General features: G+C 48.5%; 1 protein-coding gene across 1 annotated transcript in view; it reads right to left on the minus strand.

Moving 5' to 3' along the window:
* The window catches only part of DDR1 (discoidin domain receptor tyrosine kinase 1), a 286,593-nt gene that overhangs the window by 129,904 nt on the left and 134,983 nt on the right, over positions 1–21,706 (minus strand). The window contains exon 3 of the mRNA XM_086920718.1: positions 4,537–4,639. Within this exon, the coding sequence (XP_086776844.1) occupies positions 4,537–4,639 (103 nt within the window). The remainder of the gene's footprint in view (positions 1–4,536; positions 4,640–21,706) is intronic.

Raw genomic sequence — 21,706 nt, forward strand, 5'->3', positions numbered from 1 at the left:
TTCATAATTAGAATGAAACGATCTCAACTAATATGGTGCATTTACCAATTAATATCACTCAGTCCCTTCACCCAGTTGAAAAACACCTTTATGGTGAAGTAGGGTAAAATTAATCAATAGGATAGGTAATCAGTGTTTCCAATGTCACGATTAACATAATCTGACATCACAACCTGTTTACCATTCTGTGAATGTGTAAATTATATTCTGCCTCCAAAATCATGTGGCTAAACATAACATCCAACCGCTGTCAAGAATAATAGCGTGGAAATATTTAAATAGAAACAACAAGCTAGCTGTGCACTTAATGTGATATTAGCGTAAAAGTAGAGTCTTAAAAAGGCTCCATAGCCAAGGATTGAATCAAACAAATGGAAGACAGGGAGGTCTCTGTCTAAACTCACAGGAGGAAAGTCAATGCATGTCCTCATGGGCGAACGCGGTGAGGGGTTATCTTCACGCCGCATATCTATAAATGAATAGCCAATGGTACAACTCACTTGAAGTCAAATCTTCAAGTCTCAGTACAAGGGTCGGACTAGCAGTGAAACGCTAGATCATAGACTCTCGTATGGATATCGGTACTTACATTTTTGCAGGCGACTCCCCGCCGAGTACCTATTCAAGCACCACCGCGGCCCGGTGTAAACGCCGAGTGGACGGCGCTGCTTGTTTTCGTACTTCCCAACATTAGCACGTGACCGTATCACGTGATCGTGTGGGTCGTAGTATCGTCCCAAGATGTTAAAGGGGCCGTACTATTATTGTTCCGACTCAGTGTGTTAGGAAGTCGGAAGATGAGTTAATTTGGCGAGTCTTACAAGTATTCATAGGGTATTTTGTAATCGTATAGTTTTTCGTTGGTAAATGTCACAATACTGTGAAAAAACGGGGAGGCAAGATTACACGAGCACTAGTCCATGCAACTCTATATGCAACTTAGGTTTTTTCTTTTGTAACAGAGGGATTTGCATCCATTTCATGTGAAAATAACAAAAAAGCGCTGTATGGAAAAAGGAACCCACCTAGAAAAAACACTTTGCTGGCAATGACTATGTCTATGTCAAGTTGCATCCAAACTCATCCAACAGAATAATTAGATGACAACCTCATTATTATTGGGATTATTCAAAAGACGCAACTCATTTGTAAAGTGGATATTGCTTGCCACTAAAGAAGCCCCAACCAAAGCAAATGAAAATTCAACAATTGCTCAAGGGAACAAATTCCTACAAAGGGAAGTTTTTTTGGAATATGTCTGTATGTTGGTTTAAAACCCCTGTAAGAACGTTATGTTTCATAATGGAGGGGCTATCAGACAAGTCCTACGATTCACTTAGAGGTAATGTGGTCCTACCCAATGCGAGGACAAACCCAGTGTAAGGACCAAAAAACTTTAATGAGTGGTAATTGAAGCTGTATTAACGTCGTAGCACCGATCCCCAGGCGATATCATCGTTAAGGCCTGTACGATGGCTAGATAGACGATGAATCCATCGCTGCTCCTTCTCAAAAAGAGTCTTCTCATCACCGGATATTTGTTCCACGATGGTCCAACGCATGTCGTTCGGCGTATGATTTTTTTCAATGAAATGATTTGTCAGGTTAGTAACATTCCTTTTACATCGAATACTACTTCGATGTTCACAAATCCTGAGCTTGACACGTCTTGTGGTCATACCAACGTAATTCAGACCGCAGGTACAGGTGATCAAGTACACTACGTTGCTGGTATTACAGTTGGTATGACCACGTTGTTCCCATTGTTTTCCAGGGTCCAAGCTCAGGAATTTGGTGTGGGTGGTTAAATGGCAAATGCTGCAATCGCCAAATGGAAAATGTCTCGTCACCGGTGGCAGTCCCCACGTGGATAGTACTGTGGGATCCTGGCTTTTCTGCTTCTTCACTGGACGGGTATAGACTAGAGAGTCTTTTAAAGTAATCGCTCTCTTGTAGGAAAAGAGTGGCTTCTCCCAGCTCAGTTGTTTGCTCCTCACAATCTTCCAGTTCTTTTGGATGCTACGACTCACCACGTTAGACAAACTGTTATACGTGGTCACACAGGTTAAGGGAACCTCCTCTTGGGTGTTTTTAGGGTATGTCTCCAGAAGGGCATGAGTTGGATGAGTTTGGATGCAACTTGACATAGACATAGTCATTGCCAGCAAAGTGTTTTTTCTAGGTGGGTTCCTTTTTCCATACAGCGCCTTTTTGTTATTTTCACATGAAATGGATGCAAATCCCTCTGTCACAAAAGAAAAAAACCTAAGTTGCATATAGAGTTGCATGGACTAGTGCTCGTGTAATCTTGCCTCCCCGTTTTTTCACAGTATTGTGACATTTACCAACGAAAAACTATACGATTACAAAATACCCTATGAATACTTGTAAGACTCGCCAAATTAACTCATCTTCCGACTTCCTAACACACTGAGTCGGAACAATAATAGTACGGCCCCTTTAACATCTTGGGACGATACTACGACCCACACGATCACGTGATACGGTCACGTGCTAATGTTGGGAAGTACAAAAACAAGCAGCGCCGTCCACTCGGCTTTTACACCGGGCCGTGGTGGTGCTTGAATAGGTGTTCGGCGGGGAGTCGCCTGCAAAAATGTAAGTACCGATATCCATACGAGAGTCTATGATCTTGCGTTTCACTGCTAGTCCGACCCTTGTACTGAGACTTGAAGATTTGACTTTAAGTGAGTTGTCCCATTGGCTATTCATTTATAGATATGCGGCGTGAAGATAACCCCTCACCGCGTTCGCCCATGAGGACATACATTGACTTTCCTCCCGTGAGTTTAGACAGAGACCTCCCTGTCTTCCATTTGTTTGATTCAATCCTTGGCTATGGAGCCTTTTAAGACTCTACTCTTACGCTAATATCACATTAAGTGCACAGCTAGCTTGTTGTTTCTATTTAAATATTTCCACGCTATTATTCTTGACAGCGGTTGGATGTTATGTTTAGCCACATGATTTTGGAGGCAGAATATAATTTACACATTCACAGAATGGTAAACAGGTTGTGATGTCAGATTATGTTAATCGTGACATTGGAAACACTGATTAACTAGCCTATTGATTAATTTTACCCTACTTCACCATAAAGGTGTTTTTCAACTGGGTGAAGGGACTGAGTTATATTAATTGGTAAATGCACCATATTAGTTGAGATCGTTTCATTCTAATTATGAAAACATTTCTCCCTACAGGTACCTGACTCCAGCAAAATTGCTGTAGTGGTCTTGAACGGCTTATAGCCATAAGTATAATAAATACAAAAAAAACCTATCTTTTCATTTTTCTTTTCACACGAATTCCTCGCGGCAGGGTGCACCTTAGGGCGTGTACACCACCGGAGGATCACAATATATGGTCCTAATGAAAGCTGAGCGACTTGGGCTCCAAAAAGCAGAAACATGTCGACCAATCTTATCCACTATGGACTAGGGGTCTTTAACAACTGAGACCAAGCCTATGGGTCCATTTATATCTGTTTTTAACCAGTGCAAACCGGACTATTAATAAAGTAGTTGAAAGTCACGAATTTGCACTTTTTATAAAAATTATTTTTCACTTTTTTGCACTCACCTAGCTTAATTTGGCCGGAACACACCCTCAACACACACAAGAACCATCTCCGCTGTAAACAGGCGTTGAAGCACACTGGAAAGACACTAGGTCTTTCCAGTGGGAACCCAGTGATGAAGCATGTCACCACTAGGTTGGTGAGTGATTAAATTATCTTGTATTGTCTCATCCCTCTGTTTTCCCTTCCACCTCACATATTATTTTGAGGTTGTTTGTTTCACTCTTTTGTTGTTTATTGCTAGTAAGGTAGGGGTGTAAGAGTGAATATCCATACCCTTACTCTCCTGTTGTTTTTTGATGATCAGTGCACACTCTGCCATGCCTTAAAACGTCTCCGGCAGGGGGCGCCAGCCACTGCCTCTGACATGGGAGAGACATGTCACTCTGCTCTCCAGCCACCAGGTGGCGCCAGACACTGCCTCTGACATGGGACAGACATGTCACTCTGCTCTCCTGCCACCAGGGGGTGCCAGTCACTGCCTCTGACATGGGTGAGACTGGCAGGGGAACTCTGACAACCTCAGATGTGGGAGGGCCATGAACGCTGGTGTATCCGTGGACAGAACATGTCATCTCTGTCCTCTGTCCTCAGGGCCCACGGTACCCAACTCCACCCAGGGACCCCCACCCAGGGCCCCCTATACCTGCCCCCACCCACGGCCCCCACACCTGCCCCCACCCAGGGCGCCCTATACCTGCCCCTGCCCAGGGCCCCCCATAACCACCCACACCCAGGGCCCCCTATACCTGCCCCCACGCAGGGCTCCCCTATCCCCGCCCCCACCCAGGGCCCCCTATACTCACCTCCACCCAGGGGCCCACACACCTTCCCCTACCCAGGGCCCCCTATACTCACCTCCTCCCAGGGGTCCCTACACCTGCCCCCATTCTGAGCCCCCATACATGCCCCCACCCAGGCCCCCCCCCCCTCACCTGCTGTGCTTGGCTTCGGTGGAGTCCGACCAGGCGCTGGATGCTGTGATGTCCTCGTCAGGGATGGTCCGGTCCTGCATCCCCAGGGCGTAGCGGCAGGTGGCTGTGGGGGCAAGGTAAGAGGTCACAACCCTTAGAAGAGGTCACACCCTGAGAACACACAGCTCCTTCACAGACCCTCCCCCTCAACCCGCACTCTTGTAGTACAGCGGAGAACACAGTATCCGCGGTCTGCAGTGACTCTACTATTTTGTCTTTGTTTATTCTCCACCCACCCAGATTCCTTGAGCCCCCCATGGACCAACCTTTATCAGGGGCATTTCAACAACATTATGATCTCTGGGGCGTCTCGTTGGGCCTGGGCACGGCCAGGAGAGAGAGGGTGAGGGACCACATAGGTGGTCGGAGGGCCTGTGTAGGAAGGTGGATATCTGACTATGGTTGCCCCCAACTTTTTGCCTGGTGTTTTGCTGGTTTTTCGACTTAGTTGACCTGGGACCCTGCTATTCAGGGCCCCAGGCCTCCTGCTCTCTCTCTAAATTGACACACATGTACCTTAGGTGCATTTACCAATTGGTACTGGGCCACCTTATCACTCCCTGTACAGTATACCTTAGGTATCCAGGGCATAGGTGTACCCAGGGCCTACCAGGGGCTGCAGCATGTATTATGCCACCCCTGGATGGCCATCCAAACTGACACAACTGGCTGCACGACAGCTGGGGCAAGGTGGTGTAATCACCCTTTGCTTTAGATATAGTATTCCTATATCTAACCCTAAAATGGACACATGTATTCCTATCAGTCACTCCTATGGCAGGCTTTATCAATCCTGAAGGCAGAGTGCTTGGAATTATGTGAGATGGTGCTCTGGCATGAGCTGAGCCCGTTTGCAGCTTGCGGAACCAAGTCCTAATAGCTGTTCCATGATAACGCGTACCATATACTCTTAAGTGCATTATAATCCTCTCAGTTATTTGCCAACTTTGGTATCGCTTTATCAAAACATGTCGAGTAAGGTGTCATACGAATTGGAATACTAACCCCTCGCCAATTCTGGCGACGGGGTTAGCATTCCACCCTTCTAGAGGGACACGACATGTATGTAACTGTGAACCCCGGTTAAAGCTAACTCGAGCCTCAGCATCACAAAATGGATGCTGCCACCACAGACACAAGTCTGACCTCCTGCTGCTGGGAGTCCTTCCAGCGAGGAGAGCTTGGACAAAGGGTTTCCTGTCAGGGGCGGTGCTAGCACCATCCCAGACAGGGTTTTGTGAATCCCAGGTAGGCAGGGCTGAGAGGAAGGTGACTGCAAGTGGCACCCCGGTGCTCACTGTGCATATGCCGGCTTAAACTAGTTCCAGGGGCACACCAGCCCCTGAGCTGGGGAAAGTCCGGACAAGGGAGAGGGGTGTAACCACCCCCTTCCTGGTCCCACCCATGGGCAGGACCTAGTCGCGTGCCAGCCCCTTTCTTTAGAATAAAGGTAGGAGCGGGCCCCCTTCCCAAATTAGATAATTCTGAATCTTGAACTACTTTCCACGAAAGGAACTCTTGATACCTTCTGAAGACTCTCCCGTGTGGCTAAGGAGTAGCCACCCTGCACCCGCAGGCACCATCTAAGCATCGCATTTGCTGTAAGTCCATCCTCCGGATCAAGACTGCCCAGCTCGACGAGACCCGGATTCCCTGGCATCTCTGACCTCTACCTGCATCATCAGCCCAGCTGAGATTCGTGGGTGTGACGAGACCTGAGGGACCGGCCATCTTCAAAACTGCACGACGCTTAACCAGCACGACCGCCGAGGGATCCTCGAGTGAGTGCTTTGGGGTTTGAGAAGCCCTAACCCTAAGCAGCTCCAGCGCCGAAGTCCAGCCCCCCAGCATCCACGAGATCTGCGTGGGGCGCTTCTGCTCTTTGCTGCTCACCGCGTTGTTCGGTCACTTGCCTGCTGGCTAGTGGCCCTCCTGACGACGTACCACGACGATTTCACCGCTGGTCTGGTTGCTCCAGACTGGCCCTTGCTCCCTTCCAAAAGAGGAGCACCCCGGACCCTCCTGGTCCACTCCAGACGCCATCTTGACTCCACCGCGTGGGCTTGCCTTTGCCAAGGCTTGTTGCTCCAATCCTGGTTCCAGCATCGCCGACAGCAGACACCTTCGTGGGACAGCTCGCACCTCCAGCCTGGTCTCCGACAACGCCTCCTGGTCCAAGGGACAGCAGAGTCCAGCGTCGCCCACTCACCTGGTCGAGGTGACTTCATTTGGTGCAATCCTGGTGCCCACACAATCACTGGCTAGTGATTAAGAACGGAGTCCCCTCTGCTTTCAGGTCATCTCCATCATCGATCGAGGCTTGGATCCCTCCGAACATCTTCACTGGTCGCCTGCCAGCAACTTCTTCTTTCAGGCTCCATAGACTACAACGAGAATTCCCGACGTCTTTTGAACCCTATGCAGCCGCAGCCCCTGGGCTAGGTAACCCGAGCATTTCGGTGCTCCAACGTAGGTTCACTATCTAAGTGTCCAGATCCTTTTTCATTTTTAGTCTACCTAGTCGGATTCGTCCGGAAACAGTGACTTTAGAATCACTAGCATCCATAGACTTTGTCCCGCATCCCGCGTGAGAGTGCACACTCTGCACCCGATCTCCCTAGGCCTCCTGCTCCTAAACCTTTGGGTTCAGTAGTGTAGTCCTAGCGATCCTGAAGCCTCTGGATCTTGTTACTTACCTGCTAGTATTTCGCATTCCACTTTTAGTGTATATGGTTTTTCGTGCCCCTCTGGCATTTGTGTAAATTGTGCAACTTAAAGTATTTTCTTAAGAGTTTTGTTTTGTGCTTAGCTCCCTGACTCATAAAGAGTTCAGGGTAGACTTGCTATAAATAAATATCCTTTATTTTCTTAACACTTGTGTGGTGTCCTTTCTCTTGGTGTTCAAGGGGTATATGTGATGGTATAACAGCTGGCTTAACACGCCCTCTAGAGTTTAGCCTAAAGACTGCTCTTGTCCATGCTACTAGGATAGCTGGTCTATAAGGTTGACTTACAACCAATCACCAATAAGGGTCGTTTGGTATGATACACAGTGATCACTAGAATAGTGAGCACTATATATCAGGCCAACTTCTCACATTGGTGAGCAGCGGTTGGGATTTGAGCTTGCTGTTGTTTTACCACACGTATCCTAAGAATATCATTTGAAAGATCACATAAGTACCAAGGTACATATAACTTAGCTTAGAATACTCTGAGTTCTACTGAACCAGCTGTTGTAGTGTAACAGGGCCTAGCACACCCTGACTACAACTCTTAGCAAGGGATCAGTAGGCAAACAAATAGTGTAGGTAAGTGCACCACTTACACCCCACTAGAAGCATGGCTAATCACGGAGAGTCTTCAGAGACTCCCCTTGTGGTTATTGACCCTCCACAGGTCATGTCAAGATATGCAGCTCTTAGCTTCCAGGAGATGAGACAACTGTGTACCTCCAGGAAGCTAAAACAGGGTTCTAACCCTACCATCCCATTTCTGATTGGTCTCTTAGAGACTTATGATGCCAGGAGAGCTTCTAACACAGGCCCTTCTAATCCAGATGGGAGCATGCCCCCCTTAGAGGGAACCCTTAGGGACCCTGACCTCAACCTCAATGGAACAGGAAGTGAAGGAGAGGAAGAGGATCAGGAGTTGTCAGGGGATGAGGCAGACAAAGGTCAGGTAGTAGTCAGTAGGCTCACCCGGACCAACTTAAGCAGGCATGAGAATGGACTTGGGGGACCCCCAGGCCCACTCTCAGGCAGGCTTAACATTGGGAATGGACGAGTTAGGTCTCTCTCCAGAGGCTCTAACAGATCCATTCGTACCAATGGCTCTCAGGCCTCTTCTCACAGAGGGATGACATCCCCTCAGAGAAGAGAGCATGAAGCTAACATGAGGGAAGTCAATCTGAGGATTGAGAGGGAAGAACTTGCCCTTGCCAAAGAGAGACTTGCCTTTGCCAGAGAGCAGAAATTGAGTGGGGAAGACCCCACTGGTGGCAGCATTATCCCTAGAGATAAAGACAGGAGTTTTGATACTAGACACCTGAGTAAAATAGTGCCCCCCTTTAAACAAGGGGATGACATCCACACATGGATGACTGCTTTGGAGAGGGCCTGCACTGTCCAGTGCATCCCCCAGAGTCAGTGGGCAGCTATTCTGTGGCTCTCCTTTGAAGGTAAAGGTAGAGATAAGCTCCTCACTACTAGAGCTGAGGATGCTAACAATTACCAAGTCCTGAAGAATACACTGGTTGATGGGTTTGGCTTAACAACTGAGCAGTACAGGTTGCTGTTCAGAGACACCCAGAAAACTCAGTCTCAGGATTGGACTGACTTTGTTGATTGTGCCACTAAGGCTCTAGAAGGCTGGCTATTGGGTAGTAAAGTTACTGACTTCACAGGATTGTACAATCTTATTATGAGAGAGCAAGTCTTAAATAATTGTCAGAACCAGTTATTACACCAGCACCTGGTAGACTCTGATCTGACCTCTCCACAAGAATTGGGTAAGAGAGCAGACAAATGGGTCAGAACCAGGATTAGGCCTAAGAACCAGGGTGGTGACCAAAAGAAAGAATCAACCAAGCCTCAAGAGAAGGGTGGGAATAAATCTTCTGATCAAACCCCAGGGCCCAAAAAATCCTCTGAAAAGGGTGGGTCCCAAAATCCTTCCAATACCCAAAAGAAACCTTATTGTCATACCTGCAAACAGGTAGTCCATTACAAAACTGACAGCAGTTGCCCAAGGGCCAACAACAATAAGGAGAACATACCCCCAAGTAAAACTTCCCAGCCTCCTGTTACTACTAGTAGTAATCCCCCAGGTGGTGGGAGTGCCCCCAAGAATCTGGGTTCATTTACTTTGGGAGTGCCTGGGGACTCTGGCCTAACCAGATCCCCTGACTTAGATACTCTTGTCTGTGAGACTGGCATGGGGTTTGCCAACTTCACAGCTTGTCCCAACACTTTGGACAAGTACAGACAGGAGCCCCTCATCAATGGTTCAAAAGTTGAGGCCTATAGAGATACAGGGGCTAGCATCACCATGGTGACTGAGAGCCTAGTCCCCTCAAGGCAACTTATACCTGGATAAATGTGAGAAGACCGCTGCACTCCAAGGTAAACAAGGTCTGCGCAGGATAAATAAAGTGCTAAGTTTAATAGGTGCACAGGAAGTCACCTTCTAGGTCCAAAAGGTGCGTGTGAATTTAGAAGCGGAGCAAGCCTTACAGGGGGTAAGGACAAATCCTGGGCACTCTGGTAGGCACCGAAGTGCGTAGTTAAAATTATAAATTTTCCAAGAATGATTGTGATGAAGATAATATTTGAATTTATTTCAAAAAGTCATTCTCCATAATAGTGGTTAAGTTCAACAATTCAATAATCATATTGCAATCATATGATATTAGTAATTTGAAGTCAAGAAGTTATACAGATCAATGAACTTCAATGGTCAAATGATCCCCGATGTATTTCGTGCAAGATTGCACTTCTTCTGGGGGGAATCGATTAACCGCTGTGGAGGTGCATTCTAGAATGCACCTCCACCGCGGTTAATCGATTCCCCCTGAAGAAGTGCAATCTTGCACGAAATACAAAGGGCAGACTTAGTTAGGGACCTCCCACAGAGAATGCACCTCCACCGCGGTTAATCGATTCCCCCAGAAGAAGTGCAATCTTGCACGAAATACATCGGGGATCATTTGACCATTGAAGTTCATTGATCTGTATAACTTCTTGGCTTCAAATTACTAATATCATATGATTGCAATATGATTATTGAATTGTTGAACTTAACCACTATTATGGAGAATGACTTTTTGAAATAAATTCAAATATTATCTTCATCACAATCATTCTTGGAAAATTTATAATTTTAACTACGCACTTCGGTGCCTACCAGAGTGCCCAGGATTTGTCCTTACCCCCTGTAAGGCTTGCTCAACTTATACCTGGAGCCACATACCAGGTGACCAACATTGATGGAGTGCAGAGAGATCATCCCATAGCAGTGGTAAATCTCAGCTGGGGAGGTGTCACTGGCCACAAGAGAGTGGCAGTGTCATCAAACTTGCCTGTAGATTGCCTACTGGGGAATGATTTAGAGATCTCAGCCTGGGCTGAGGTAGAGCAAGAAATCCATTTTAAAATGGTAAACCTCCATGGTAAGGTTAGTGGGGCAGTGATAGCCACAGCCCCAGTCCAAGATGTCCTCCCTGAACAGGTCAGGAGGGCTGTGCCAGTCACAGCCCAATCTCAGACAGATTCCTTCCCTGAACAGGTTGGCAAGGCTGTGATGGTCACAGCCCATACCCAAACTGAGTCCCTTCCTGAAAAGGTTGGTGGAGTTGTGATGGCCACAGCTCAAACTCAGACAGATAATAGTGTTGTGAAGCCTGAAACTATAGATCACTCCACTCAGACAGAGAGCATGGAGGAGGAAGAGAAATCTCCCTCCCACCAGACTTTAGGAAAAGATCAGCCTCCTCAGGGAACTGATCTGACCCCTTGTGAAGAAACTGACCCAGAGGTAGTCAGGCCTAGCCTGGCAGAGCCTCTGATGTCAGTGGACCCTTCCAAGGTGGGACCCAGTCTGGAGCAGGTAACCTGCCCCTCTCTACCCTGCCTCAGTCAGCCCAGGGCTGTAGAGGTCAGGAAGGCCAGTGGTGGACCCCAAAGGGGCCACTCTCCAAAAGAACTCCCCAATCAGCAGATTAGGGTCACTGAAGCTAGCAGATCTAGCCAAGTGAAAATAAAACAGACTCCTGAGGGATCCCCCTTAAACTTAGTTAGGGAACTCCCACAGCTGGACACTGCTGGGCACAGCCAAACCTGGGGCCTGAGGGCCCCAAACCTGACCTGTCCCTCCAGTAAGCCAAACAGAGGGACCCAGCCTCCAGCTTTAGGTAGCCAGAGGTTGACCCTGAGAGCTCACAGCAACTCAGTCATGGAAAGAAAGGCATATATGGTGGATAGTGATTGGAGGAAGTTGAGCCCAACATTAGTGGAGTCTCACTTCAGTACTCCATCTCAGCACCAGCCTTTTACTTTGCCAAAACACACCACAGGTAGAGATTCCCTATGGTGGAGACCCTCAGATACCCTTAGGGTGAGGGATTGCTTAGTGGACCATGATATAGGGGGTAACCATGCCAGTGCATATACCACCTCATATGGCCACTCAGGCAATATAGGCTTACCTGGTCAAAGATAGCCTTATCTCCTTTCGTTTGGTGGGGGGGGGGGGGGGTTATGTAGAAAGGTGGATATCTGACTATGGTTGCCCCCAACTTTTTGCCTGGTGTTTTGCTGGTTTTTCGATTTAGTTGACCTGGGACCCTGCTATTCAGGGCCCCGGGCCTACTGCTCTCTCTCTAAATTGACACACATGTACCTTAGGTGCATTTACCAATTGGTACTGGGCCACCTTATCAGTCCCTGTACAGTATACCTTAGGTATCCAGGGCATAGGTGTACCCAGGGCCTACCAGGGGCGGCAGCATGTATTATGCCACCCCTGGCTGGCCATCTAAATCTGACACAACTGGCTGCACGACAGCTGGGGCAAGGTGGTGTAATCATCCTTTGCTATAGATATAGTATTCCTATATCTAACCCTAAAATGGACACATGTATTCCTATCAGTCACACCTATGGCAGGCCTTATCAATCCTGAAGGCCGAGTGCTTGGAATTATGTGAGATGGTGCTCTGGCATGAGCTGAGCCCGTTTGCAGCTTGCGGAACCAAGTCCTAATAGCTGTTCCATGATAACGCGTACCATATACTCTTAAGTGCATTATAATCCTCGCGGTTATTTGCCAACTTTGGTATCGCTTTATCAAAACATGTCGAGTAAGGTGTCATACGAATTGGAATACTAACCCCTCGCCAATTCTGGCGACGGGGTTAGCATTCCACCCTTCTAGAGGGACACGACATGTATGTAACTGTGAACCCCGGTTAAAGCTAACTCGAGCCTCAGCATCACAAAATGGATGCTGCCACCACAGACACAAGTATGACCTCCTGCTGCTGGGAGTCCTTCCAGCGAGGAGAGCTTGGACAAAGGGTTTCCTGTCAGGGGCGGTGCTAGCACCATCCCAGACAGGGTTTTGTGTATCCCAGGTAGGCAGGGCTGAGAGGAAGGTGACTGCAAGTGGCACCCCGGTGCTCACTGTCCATATGCCGGCTTAAACCAGTTCCAGGGGCACACCAGCCCCTGAGCTGGGAAAAGTCCGGACAAGGGAGAGGGGTGTAACCACCCCCTTTCTGGTCCCACCCATGGGCAGGACCTAGTCGCGTGCCAGCCCCTTTCTTTAGAATAAAGGTAGGAGCGGGCCCCCTTCCCAAATTAGATAATTCTGAATCTTGAACTACTTTCCACGAAAGGAACTCTTGATACCTTCTGAAGACTCTCCCTTGTGGCTAAGGAGTAGCCACCCTGCACCCGCAGGCACCATCTAAGCATCGCGGTTTGCTGTAAGTCCATCCTCCGGATCAAGACTGCCCAGCTCGACGAGACCCGGATTCCCTGGCATCTCTGACCTCTACCTGCATCATCAGCCCAGCTGAGATTCGTGGGTGTGACGAGACCTGAGGGACCGGCCATCTTCAAAACTGCACGACGCTTAACCAGCACGACCGCCGAGGGATCCTCGAGTGAGTGCTTTGGGGTTTGAGAAGCCCTAACCTTGAGCAGCTCCAGCGCCGAAGTCCAGCCCCCCAGCATCTACGAGATCTGCGTGGGGCCCTTCTGCTCTTTGCTGCTCATCGAGTTGTCCGGTCACTTGCCTGCTGGCTAGTGGCCCTCCTGACGACGTACCACGACGATTTCAACACTGGTCCGGTTGCTCCAGACTGGCCCTTGCTCCCTTCCAAAAGAGGAGCACCCCGGACCCTCCTGGTCCACTCCAGACGCCATCTTGACTCCACGGCATGGGCTTGCCTTTGCCAAGGCTTGTTGCTCCAATCCTGGTTCCAGCATCGCCAACAGCAGACACCTTCGTGGGACGGCTCGCACCTCCAGCCTGGTCGCCGACAACGCCTCCTGGTCCAAGGGACAGCAGAGTCCAGCGTCGCCCACTCACCTGGTCGAGTCCCCTCTGCTTTCAGGTCATCTCCATCATCGATCCAGGCTTGGATCCCTCCGAACATCTTCACTGGTCGCCTGCCAGCAACTTCTTCTTTCAGGCTCCATAGACTACAACGAGGATTCCCAACGTCTTTTGAACCCTATGCAGCCGCAGCCCCTGGGCTAGGTAACTCGAGCATTTCGGTGCTCCAACGTAGGTTCACTATCTAAGTGTCCAGATCCTTTTTCGTTTTTAGTCTACCTAGTCGGATTCGTCCGGAAACAGTGACTTTAGAAACACTAGCATCCATAGACTTTGTCCCGCATCCCACGTGAGAGTGCACACTCTGCACCCGATCTCCCTAGGCCTCCTGCTCCTAACCTTAGGGTTCAGTAGTGTAGTCCTAGCGATCCTGAAGCCTCTGGATCTTGTTACTTACCTGCTAGTATTTCGCATTCCACTTTTAGTGTATATGGTTTTTTGTGCCCCTCGGGCATTTGTGTAAATTGTGCAACTTAAAGTATTTTCTTAAGAGTTTTGTATTGTGCTTAGCTCCCTGACTCATAAAGAGTTCAGGGTAGACTTGTTATAAATAAATATCCTTTATTTTCATAACAACTTGTGTGGTGTCCTTTCACTTGGTGTTCAAGGGGTATATGTGATGGTATAACAGCTGGCTTAACACACCCTCTAGAGTTTAGCCTAAAGACTGCTCTTGTCCATGCTACTAGGATAGCTGGTCTATAAGGTTGACTTACAACCAATCATCAATAAGGGTCGTTTGGTATGATACACAGTGATCACTAGAATAGTGAGCACTATATATCAGGCCAACTTCTCACAGCCTGGGTTTGGGCAATGCCCTGAGGTATGGAGCCCGGGGGTCATGGGTCACACCCACCACTCCTCATGCTGCTTCGTGAAACGGAGCACCACTCCTCGTTTGATACGGTCGCTAAGGCCATTGATGTTCCACGTCATCAGTGTGTAGGGGTCATAGTAGATCACAGCTCAAACAACTCCCTTGGGGATTATGATTCATTTGGGATAGCTCATTCCGGGCAAGGAGATGTGAACTTGCCCTTGGTACCTCCTCTGTCATCACTCAATGAAGAATCAACCCAAAATGAAGGAAACCTCAAAAAGAACATAATGAAGGCAAAAGCTCAACAATGAACTCCCACAGGGTCTGCGCCATCTTGCCTTAATGAAAGGAGACATTGGTGTTGGTAGAACTTGAGAAGAAAGAAAAGAAATGTCAGGACGGTCCTAGGCCTTGTCCATCAAATCTTGTCCATCGAATCTTGTCCATCAAATCTTGTCCATCGAATCTTGTCCATTGATTCTTGTCCGTCAAATCTTGTCCATTGATTCTTGTCCGTCAAATCTTGTCCATTGATTCTTGTCCGTCAAATCTTGTCCGTCGAATCTTATCCGTCGAATCTTATCCGTTGAATCTTGTCCATCGAATTTTGTCAGTTGAATCTTGTTTATCAAATCTTGCCCGTCGAATCTTATCTATCGAATCTTGTCTATCGAATCTTGTCCATCGAATCTTGTCCATCGAATCTTGTCCGTCGAATCTTGTCCGTCGAATCTTGTCCGTCGAATCTTGTCCGTTGAATCTTGTCCGTTGAATCTTGTCCGTTGAATCTTGTGCATCGAATTTTGTCAGTTGAATCTTGTCCATCGAATCTTGCCTGTCGAATCTTATCCATCAAATCTTGTCCATCAAATCTTGTCCGTCGAATCTTGTCTGTTGAATGTTGACCGTTGAATCTTGTCCATCTAATTTTGTCAGTTGAATCTTGTCCGTCGAATCTTGTCCGTCGAATCTTGTCCGTTGAATCTTGTCCGTTGAATCTTGTCCGTTGAATCTTGTCCGTTGAATCTTGTTCATCAAATCTTGCCTGTCGAATCTTGTCTGTCGAAACTTGTCTGTCGAATCTTGTCAGTCGAATCTTGTCCGTCGAATCTTGTCAGTTGAATCTTGTCCATCGAATCTCATCCATCTAATTTTGTCCGTCGATTCTTGTCTCTCGAATCTTGTCCAATGAATTCTGTCCATTGAATCTTGTCCATTGCATCTTGTCTATTGAGTCTTGTCTGTTGAATCTTGTCTGTTGAATCTTGTCTGTTGAATCTTGTCTGTTGAATCTTGTCTGTTGAATGTTGACCATTGAATCTTGTCCATTGAATCTTGTCCATTGAATCTTGTCCATTGAATCTTGTCCATTGAATCTTGTCAGTTGAATCTTGTCCATCGAATCTTGTGAATCACATTTTGTCCGTCGAATCTTGTCTGTTAAATCTTGTCCGTTGAATCTTGTTCATCAAATCTTGCCCGTCGAATCTTGTCCATCGAATCTTGTCCGTCGAATCTTGTCCATCAAATCTTGTTCATTGAATCTTGTCCATTATATCTTGTGCATTTAATCTTGTCCGTCGAATCTTGTCCGTCGAATTTTGTTCATCAAGTCTTGTCCGTCGAATCTTGTCCGTCGAATCTTGTCCGTCGAATCTCTTCCGCCGAATCTTGTCCATTGAATCTTGTCCATTGAAGCTTGTCTATTGAATCTTGTCTGTTGAATGTTGTCCATTGAATCTTGTCCATCTAATTTTGTCTGTCGAATTTTGTCTGTCGAATCTTGTCCATTGAATCTTGTCCATCTAATTTTGTCTGTCGAAATTTGTCTGTCGAATCTTGTCTGTCGAATCTTGTCTGTCGAATCTTGTCTGTTGAATCTTGTCTGTTGAATCTTGTCTGTTGAATCTTGTCTGTTGAATGTTGACCATTGAATCTTGTCCATTGAATCTTGCATGTCGAATCTTGTCCATCAAATCTTGTCCGTCAAATCTTGTCCGTCAAATCTTGTCTGTCGAATCTTGTCCATCGAATCTTGTCCATCGAATCTTGCCCGTCGAATCTTGTCTATTGAATCGTCTGTTGAATCTTAATTGTTGAATGTTGACCGTCGAATCTTGTCCATTGAATCTTGTCAGTCGAATCTTGTCAGTCGAAATTTGTCCGTCGAATCTTGTCCGTCGAATCTTGTCCGTCGAATCTTGTCCGTCGGATCTTGTCCGTAGAATCTTGTCCGTCGAATCTTGTCCGTCGAATCTTGTCTGGCGAATCTTGTCTGGCGAATCTTGTCCCTTGAATCTTGTCCCTTGAATCTTGTCAAATCTAATTGTGTCTGTCGAATCTTGTTCATTGAATCTTGTCCATCTAATTTTGTCTGTCGAATTTTGTCTGTCGAACCTTGTCCATCTAATTTTGTCTGTCGAGTTTTGTCTGTCGAATCTTGTCCATTGAATCTTGCACGTCGAATCTTGCACATCGAATCTTGTCCGTCAAATCTTGTCCGTCAAATCTTGTCCGTCAAATCTTGTCCGTCAAATCTTGTCCGTCAAATCTTGTCCGTCAAATCTTGTCTGTCAAATCTTGTCTGTCAAATCTTGTCCTTCGAATCTTGTCCATTGAATCTTGTCCATTGAATCGTCTGTTGAATCTTATCTGTTGAATGTTGACCATTGAATCTTGTCCATTGAATCTTGTCCATTGAATCTTGTCCATTGAATCTTGTCCATTGAATCTTGTCCGTCGAATCTTGTCCGTCGAATCTTGTCTGGCGAATCTTGTACGGCGAATCTTGTCCCGGCGAATCTTGGCCGGTGAATCTTGGCTGGTGAATCTTGTCCGGTGAATCTTGTCCGGCGAATCTTGTCCGTTGAATCTTGTCCGTTGAATCTTGCCCGTCGAATCTTGTCTGTCGAAATTTGACTGTCGAATCTTGTCTGTCGAACCTTGTCCGTCGAATCTTGTCCGTCGAATCTTGTCCGTCAAATTTTGTCAGTTGAATCTTGTCAGTTGAATCTTGTCAGTTGAATCTTGTCCATTGAATCTTGTCCATTGAATTTTGTCCATCTAATTTTGTCCGTCAAATCTTGTCTCTCGAATCTTGTCTCTCGAATCTTGTCCAATGAATTCTGTCCATTGAATCTTGTCTGTTGAATCTTGTCTGTTGAATGTTGACCATTGATTCTTATCCATCGAATCTTGTCCATTGAATCGTCCATTGAATCTTGTCCATTGAATCTTGCCCATCAAATCTTGTCCGTCAAATCTTGTCCATCGAATCCTGTCCGTCGAATCTTGTCCGTCGAATCTTGTCCATTGAATCTTGTCCGTTGAATCTTGTCAGTTGAATCTTGTCCATCGAATCTGGTCCATCGGATCTTGTCCATCGAATCTTGTCTGTTGAATCTTGTCCGTTGAACCTTGTTTATCAAATCTTGCCTGTCAAATCTTGTCCATCGAATCTTGTCTGTCGAATCTTGTCCGTCTAATCTTGTCCATTGAATCTTGTCCATTGACTCTTGTCCGTCGAATCTTGTCCGTCGAATCTTGTCCGTCGAATCTTGTCCGTCGAATCTTGTTCATCAAGTCTCGTCCGTCGAATCCTGTCCGTCGAATCATGTCTGTCGAATCTTGTCCATCGAATCTTGTCCATTGAAGCTTGTCCGTCAAATATTGACTGTTGAATCTTGTCACTCCCGGCTCTCTTGCCCACTTGGCTTTCTTGTACTGCTGGCTCTCTTGCAATCCTGGCTCTCTTGGCTCTCTTGCACTCCCGGCTCTCTTGTACTCCCAGCTCTGTTGCAATCCCAGCTTTCTTGCACTACCAGCTCTCTTGCACTACCAGCTCTCTTGCACTACCGGCTCTCTTGCACTCCCGGCTCTCTTGCACTCCCGGCTCTCTTGCTCTCCCGGCTCTCTTGCACTCTCGGCTCTCTTGCAATCCCAGCTCTCTTGCACTCATGGCTCTCATGCACTCATGGCTCTCACGGATCTCTTGCATGCCTAGATCTCTTGCACTTGTGCTCTCTGTCACTCTTGGCTCTCATACATTCATGGCTCTCTTGCAGTCATGGCTCTCTTGCACGCCTGGCTATCTTGCACTTGGGCTCTCTGTCACTCATGGCTCTCTTGCACTAATGGCTCTCTTGCACTAATGGCTCTCTTGCACTCCCAGCTCTCTTGCAATTGTGCTCTCTGTCACTCCTGGCTCTCTGACTCCTGGCTCTCTTGCACTCCTGGCGTTCTTGCACTCCCGGCTCTCTTGCACTCCCGGCTCTCTTGCACTCCCGGCTCTCTTGCACTCCCGGCTCTCTTGCACTACCAGCTCTCTTGCACTCCCAGCTCTCTTGCACTGCCAGCTCTCTTGCACTCCCAGCTCTCTTGCACTCGCAGCTCTCTTGCACTCGCAGCTCTCTTGCACTTCCGGCTCTCTAGCACTCCCAACTCTCTTGCACTCCCAGCTCTAGCGCATTTTCGACTCTCCTGCACTCCCGGATCTTTTGCACTCCCAGCTCTCTTGCGCACCTGGCTCTCTTGTACTCCTGGCTCTTTTGCAATCCAGGCTCTCATGCACTCTCGGCTCTCTTGCACTCCCGGCTCTCTTGCACTCCCGGCTCTCTTGCACTCCCGGCTCTCTTGCACTCCCAGCTCCCTTGCACTCCCAGCTCCATTGCACTCCCAGCTCTCTTGCACACATGGCTCTCTTGGACTCCTGTCTCTCTTTCACTCTCGACTCTCCTGCACTCCCGGATCTTTTGCACTCCCGGCTCTCTTGCGCACCTGGCTCTCTTGTACTCCTGGCTCTTTTGCAATCCAGGCTCTCATGCACTCTCGGCTCTCTTGCACTCCCGGCTCTCTTGCACTCCCGGCTCTCTTGCACTCCCGGCTCTCTTGCACTCCCGGCTCTCTTGCACTCCCGGCTCTCTTGCACTCCCAGCTCTCTTGTAATCCTGGCTCTCTTGCACTCCCAGCTCCCTTGCACTCCCAGCTCCCTTGCACTCCCAGCTCTCTTGCACACATGGCTCTCTTGGACTCCTGGCTCTCTTTCACTCTCGTCTCTCTTGCAGTCCCGGCTCTCTTGCACTCAAGGCTCTCTTGTACACATGGATGTCATGCACTCACAGCTCTGTTGCACTCCCGGCTCTCTTGCACATACTCTCTCTGTCACGCATGGCACTCATGGCTCTCTTGCACTTGCACTCTCTGTCACTCATGGCTCTCAGGCACTCATGGCTCTTTTGAAATCATGGCTCTCTTTCACTTACGGCTCTCTTGCATTCTCAACTCTCTTGCACTCCCGGACCTTTTTTACTCCCGGCTCTCTTGCACATCTGGCTTTCTTGTACTCCTGGCTATCTTGCAATCCCGGCTCTCTTGCACTTCCAGCTCTCTTGCACTCCTGGCTCTCTTGCAATCCTGGCTCTCGCACTCCCAGCACTGTTGCAATCCCAGCTCTTTTGCACTACCAGCTCTCTTGCAATACCGGCTCTCTTCCACTCATGGCTTTCCTGCACTCCCGGCTCTCTTGCAATCCCGGCTCTCTTGCACTCATGGCTCTCTTGCACTCATGGCTCCCATGGATCTCTTGCATTTCCGGCTCTCTTGCACTTGCGCTCTCTGTCACTGATGGCTCTCTTGCACTCATGGCTCTCTTGCACTCATGGCTCTCTTGCACTCATGGCTCTCTTGCACTCCCGGCTCTCCTGCACTCCCGGCTCTCCTGCACTCCCGGCTCTCCTGCACTCCCGGCTCTCCTGCACTCCCGGCTCTCCTGCACTCCCGGGTCTCCTGCACTCCTGGCTCTTTTGCACTCATTGCTCTCCTGCACTCATGGCTCTCCTGGACTCCGGGCTCTCTTGCACTCCCAGCTCTCTTGAACTCCTGGCTCTCTTGCACTAGTGCCCTCTGTCACTTATGGCTCCCATACACTCATGGCTCTCTTGCACACATGACTCTCTTGCACTCCCGGGTCTCTGGTATTCATGGCTCTCTTGGACTCCCGTCTCTCTTTCACTCTCGGCTTTCTTGCAGTCCTGGCTCTCATGCACTCAAGGCTGTCTTGCACATGTGGCTGTCTTGCACTCATGGCTCTTTTGTACTCCCAGCTCTCTTGCGCTAGCGCTCTCTGTCGCTCATGACTCTCTTTCACTCATGGCTCTCTTGCCCTCCCGGATCTTTTGCACTCCCGGCTCTCTTGCACTGCCGGCTCTCTTGCAGTCCTGGCTATCTTGCACTCTCAACTCTCTTGCACTCCCAGGTCTATTGCACTCTCGGCTCTCTTGCACTCTTGACTCTCTTGCACTACCAGATTTTTTTCACTGCCGGCTCTCTTGCGCAACTGGCTTTCTTGTACTAATGGCTCTATTGCAATCCCGGCTCTCTTGCGCTCTTGGCTCTCTTGCACTCCCGGCACTTTTGGACTTCTAGCTCTTTGCATTCCACACTCTCCTGCACTCCTAGCTCTCTTGCACACCTGGCTCTCTTGCAATCCCGGCTCTCTTGCACTCTTGGCTCTCTTGCACTCCCCACTCTCATTTACTCCCGGCTCTCTTGCACACCTGGCTCTCTTCTATTCCCAGCTCTCGTGCATTCCCGGCTTTCTTGCACTCCCGGCTCTCTTGCACTCCCGGCTCTCTTTCACTCCTGACTCTCTTTCACTCTCATCTCTCTTGAACTCCTAGCTCTCTTGCACTCCCATCGCTCTTGCACTCCTGGCTCTCTTGCACTCACGGCTCTCTTGCACTCACGGCTCTCTTGCACTCACTGCTCTCTTGCACTCATGGATCTCTTGCACTCCTAGCACTCTTGAACTCCCGGCTCTCTTGCAATCCTGGCTCTCGCACTCCCAGCTCTGTTGCAATCCCAGCTCTTTTGCACTACCAGGTCTCTTGTACTCCCGGCTCTCTTGCACTCATGGCTCTCTTGCACTCATGGCTCTCTTGCACTTCCGGCTCTCTTGCACTCCCGGCTCTCTTGCACTCTCGGCTCTCTTGGACTTCTGGCTCTTTGCATTCCACACTCTCCTGCACTCCCAGCTTTTTTGCACACCTGGCTCTCTTGCACTCCCCACTCTCATTCACTCCCGGCTCTTTTGCACACCTGGCTCTCTTCTATTCCCAGCTCTTGTGCACTCCCGGCTTTCTTGCACTCCCGGCTCTCTTGCACTCCCAGCTCTCTTTCACTCCTGGCTCT

Source organism: Lissotriton vulgaris, chromosome 5, assembly GCF_964263255.1.
Source record: "Lissotriton vulgaris chromosome 5, aLisVul1.2, whole genome shotgun sequence".
NCBI lineage: Eukaryota > Metazoa > Chordata > Amphibia > Caudata > Salamandridae > Lissotriton > Lissotriton vulgaris.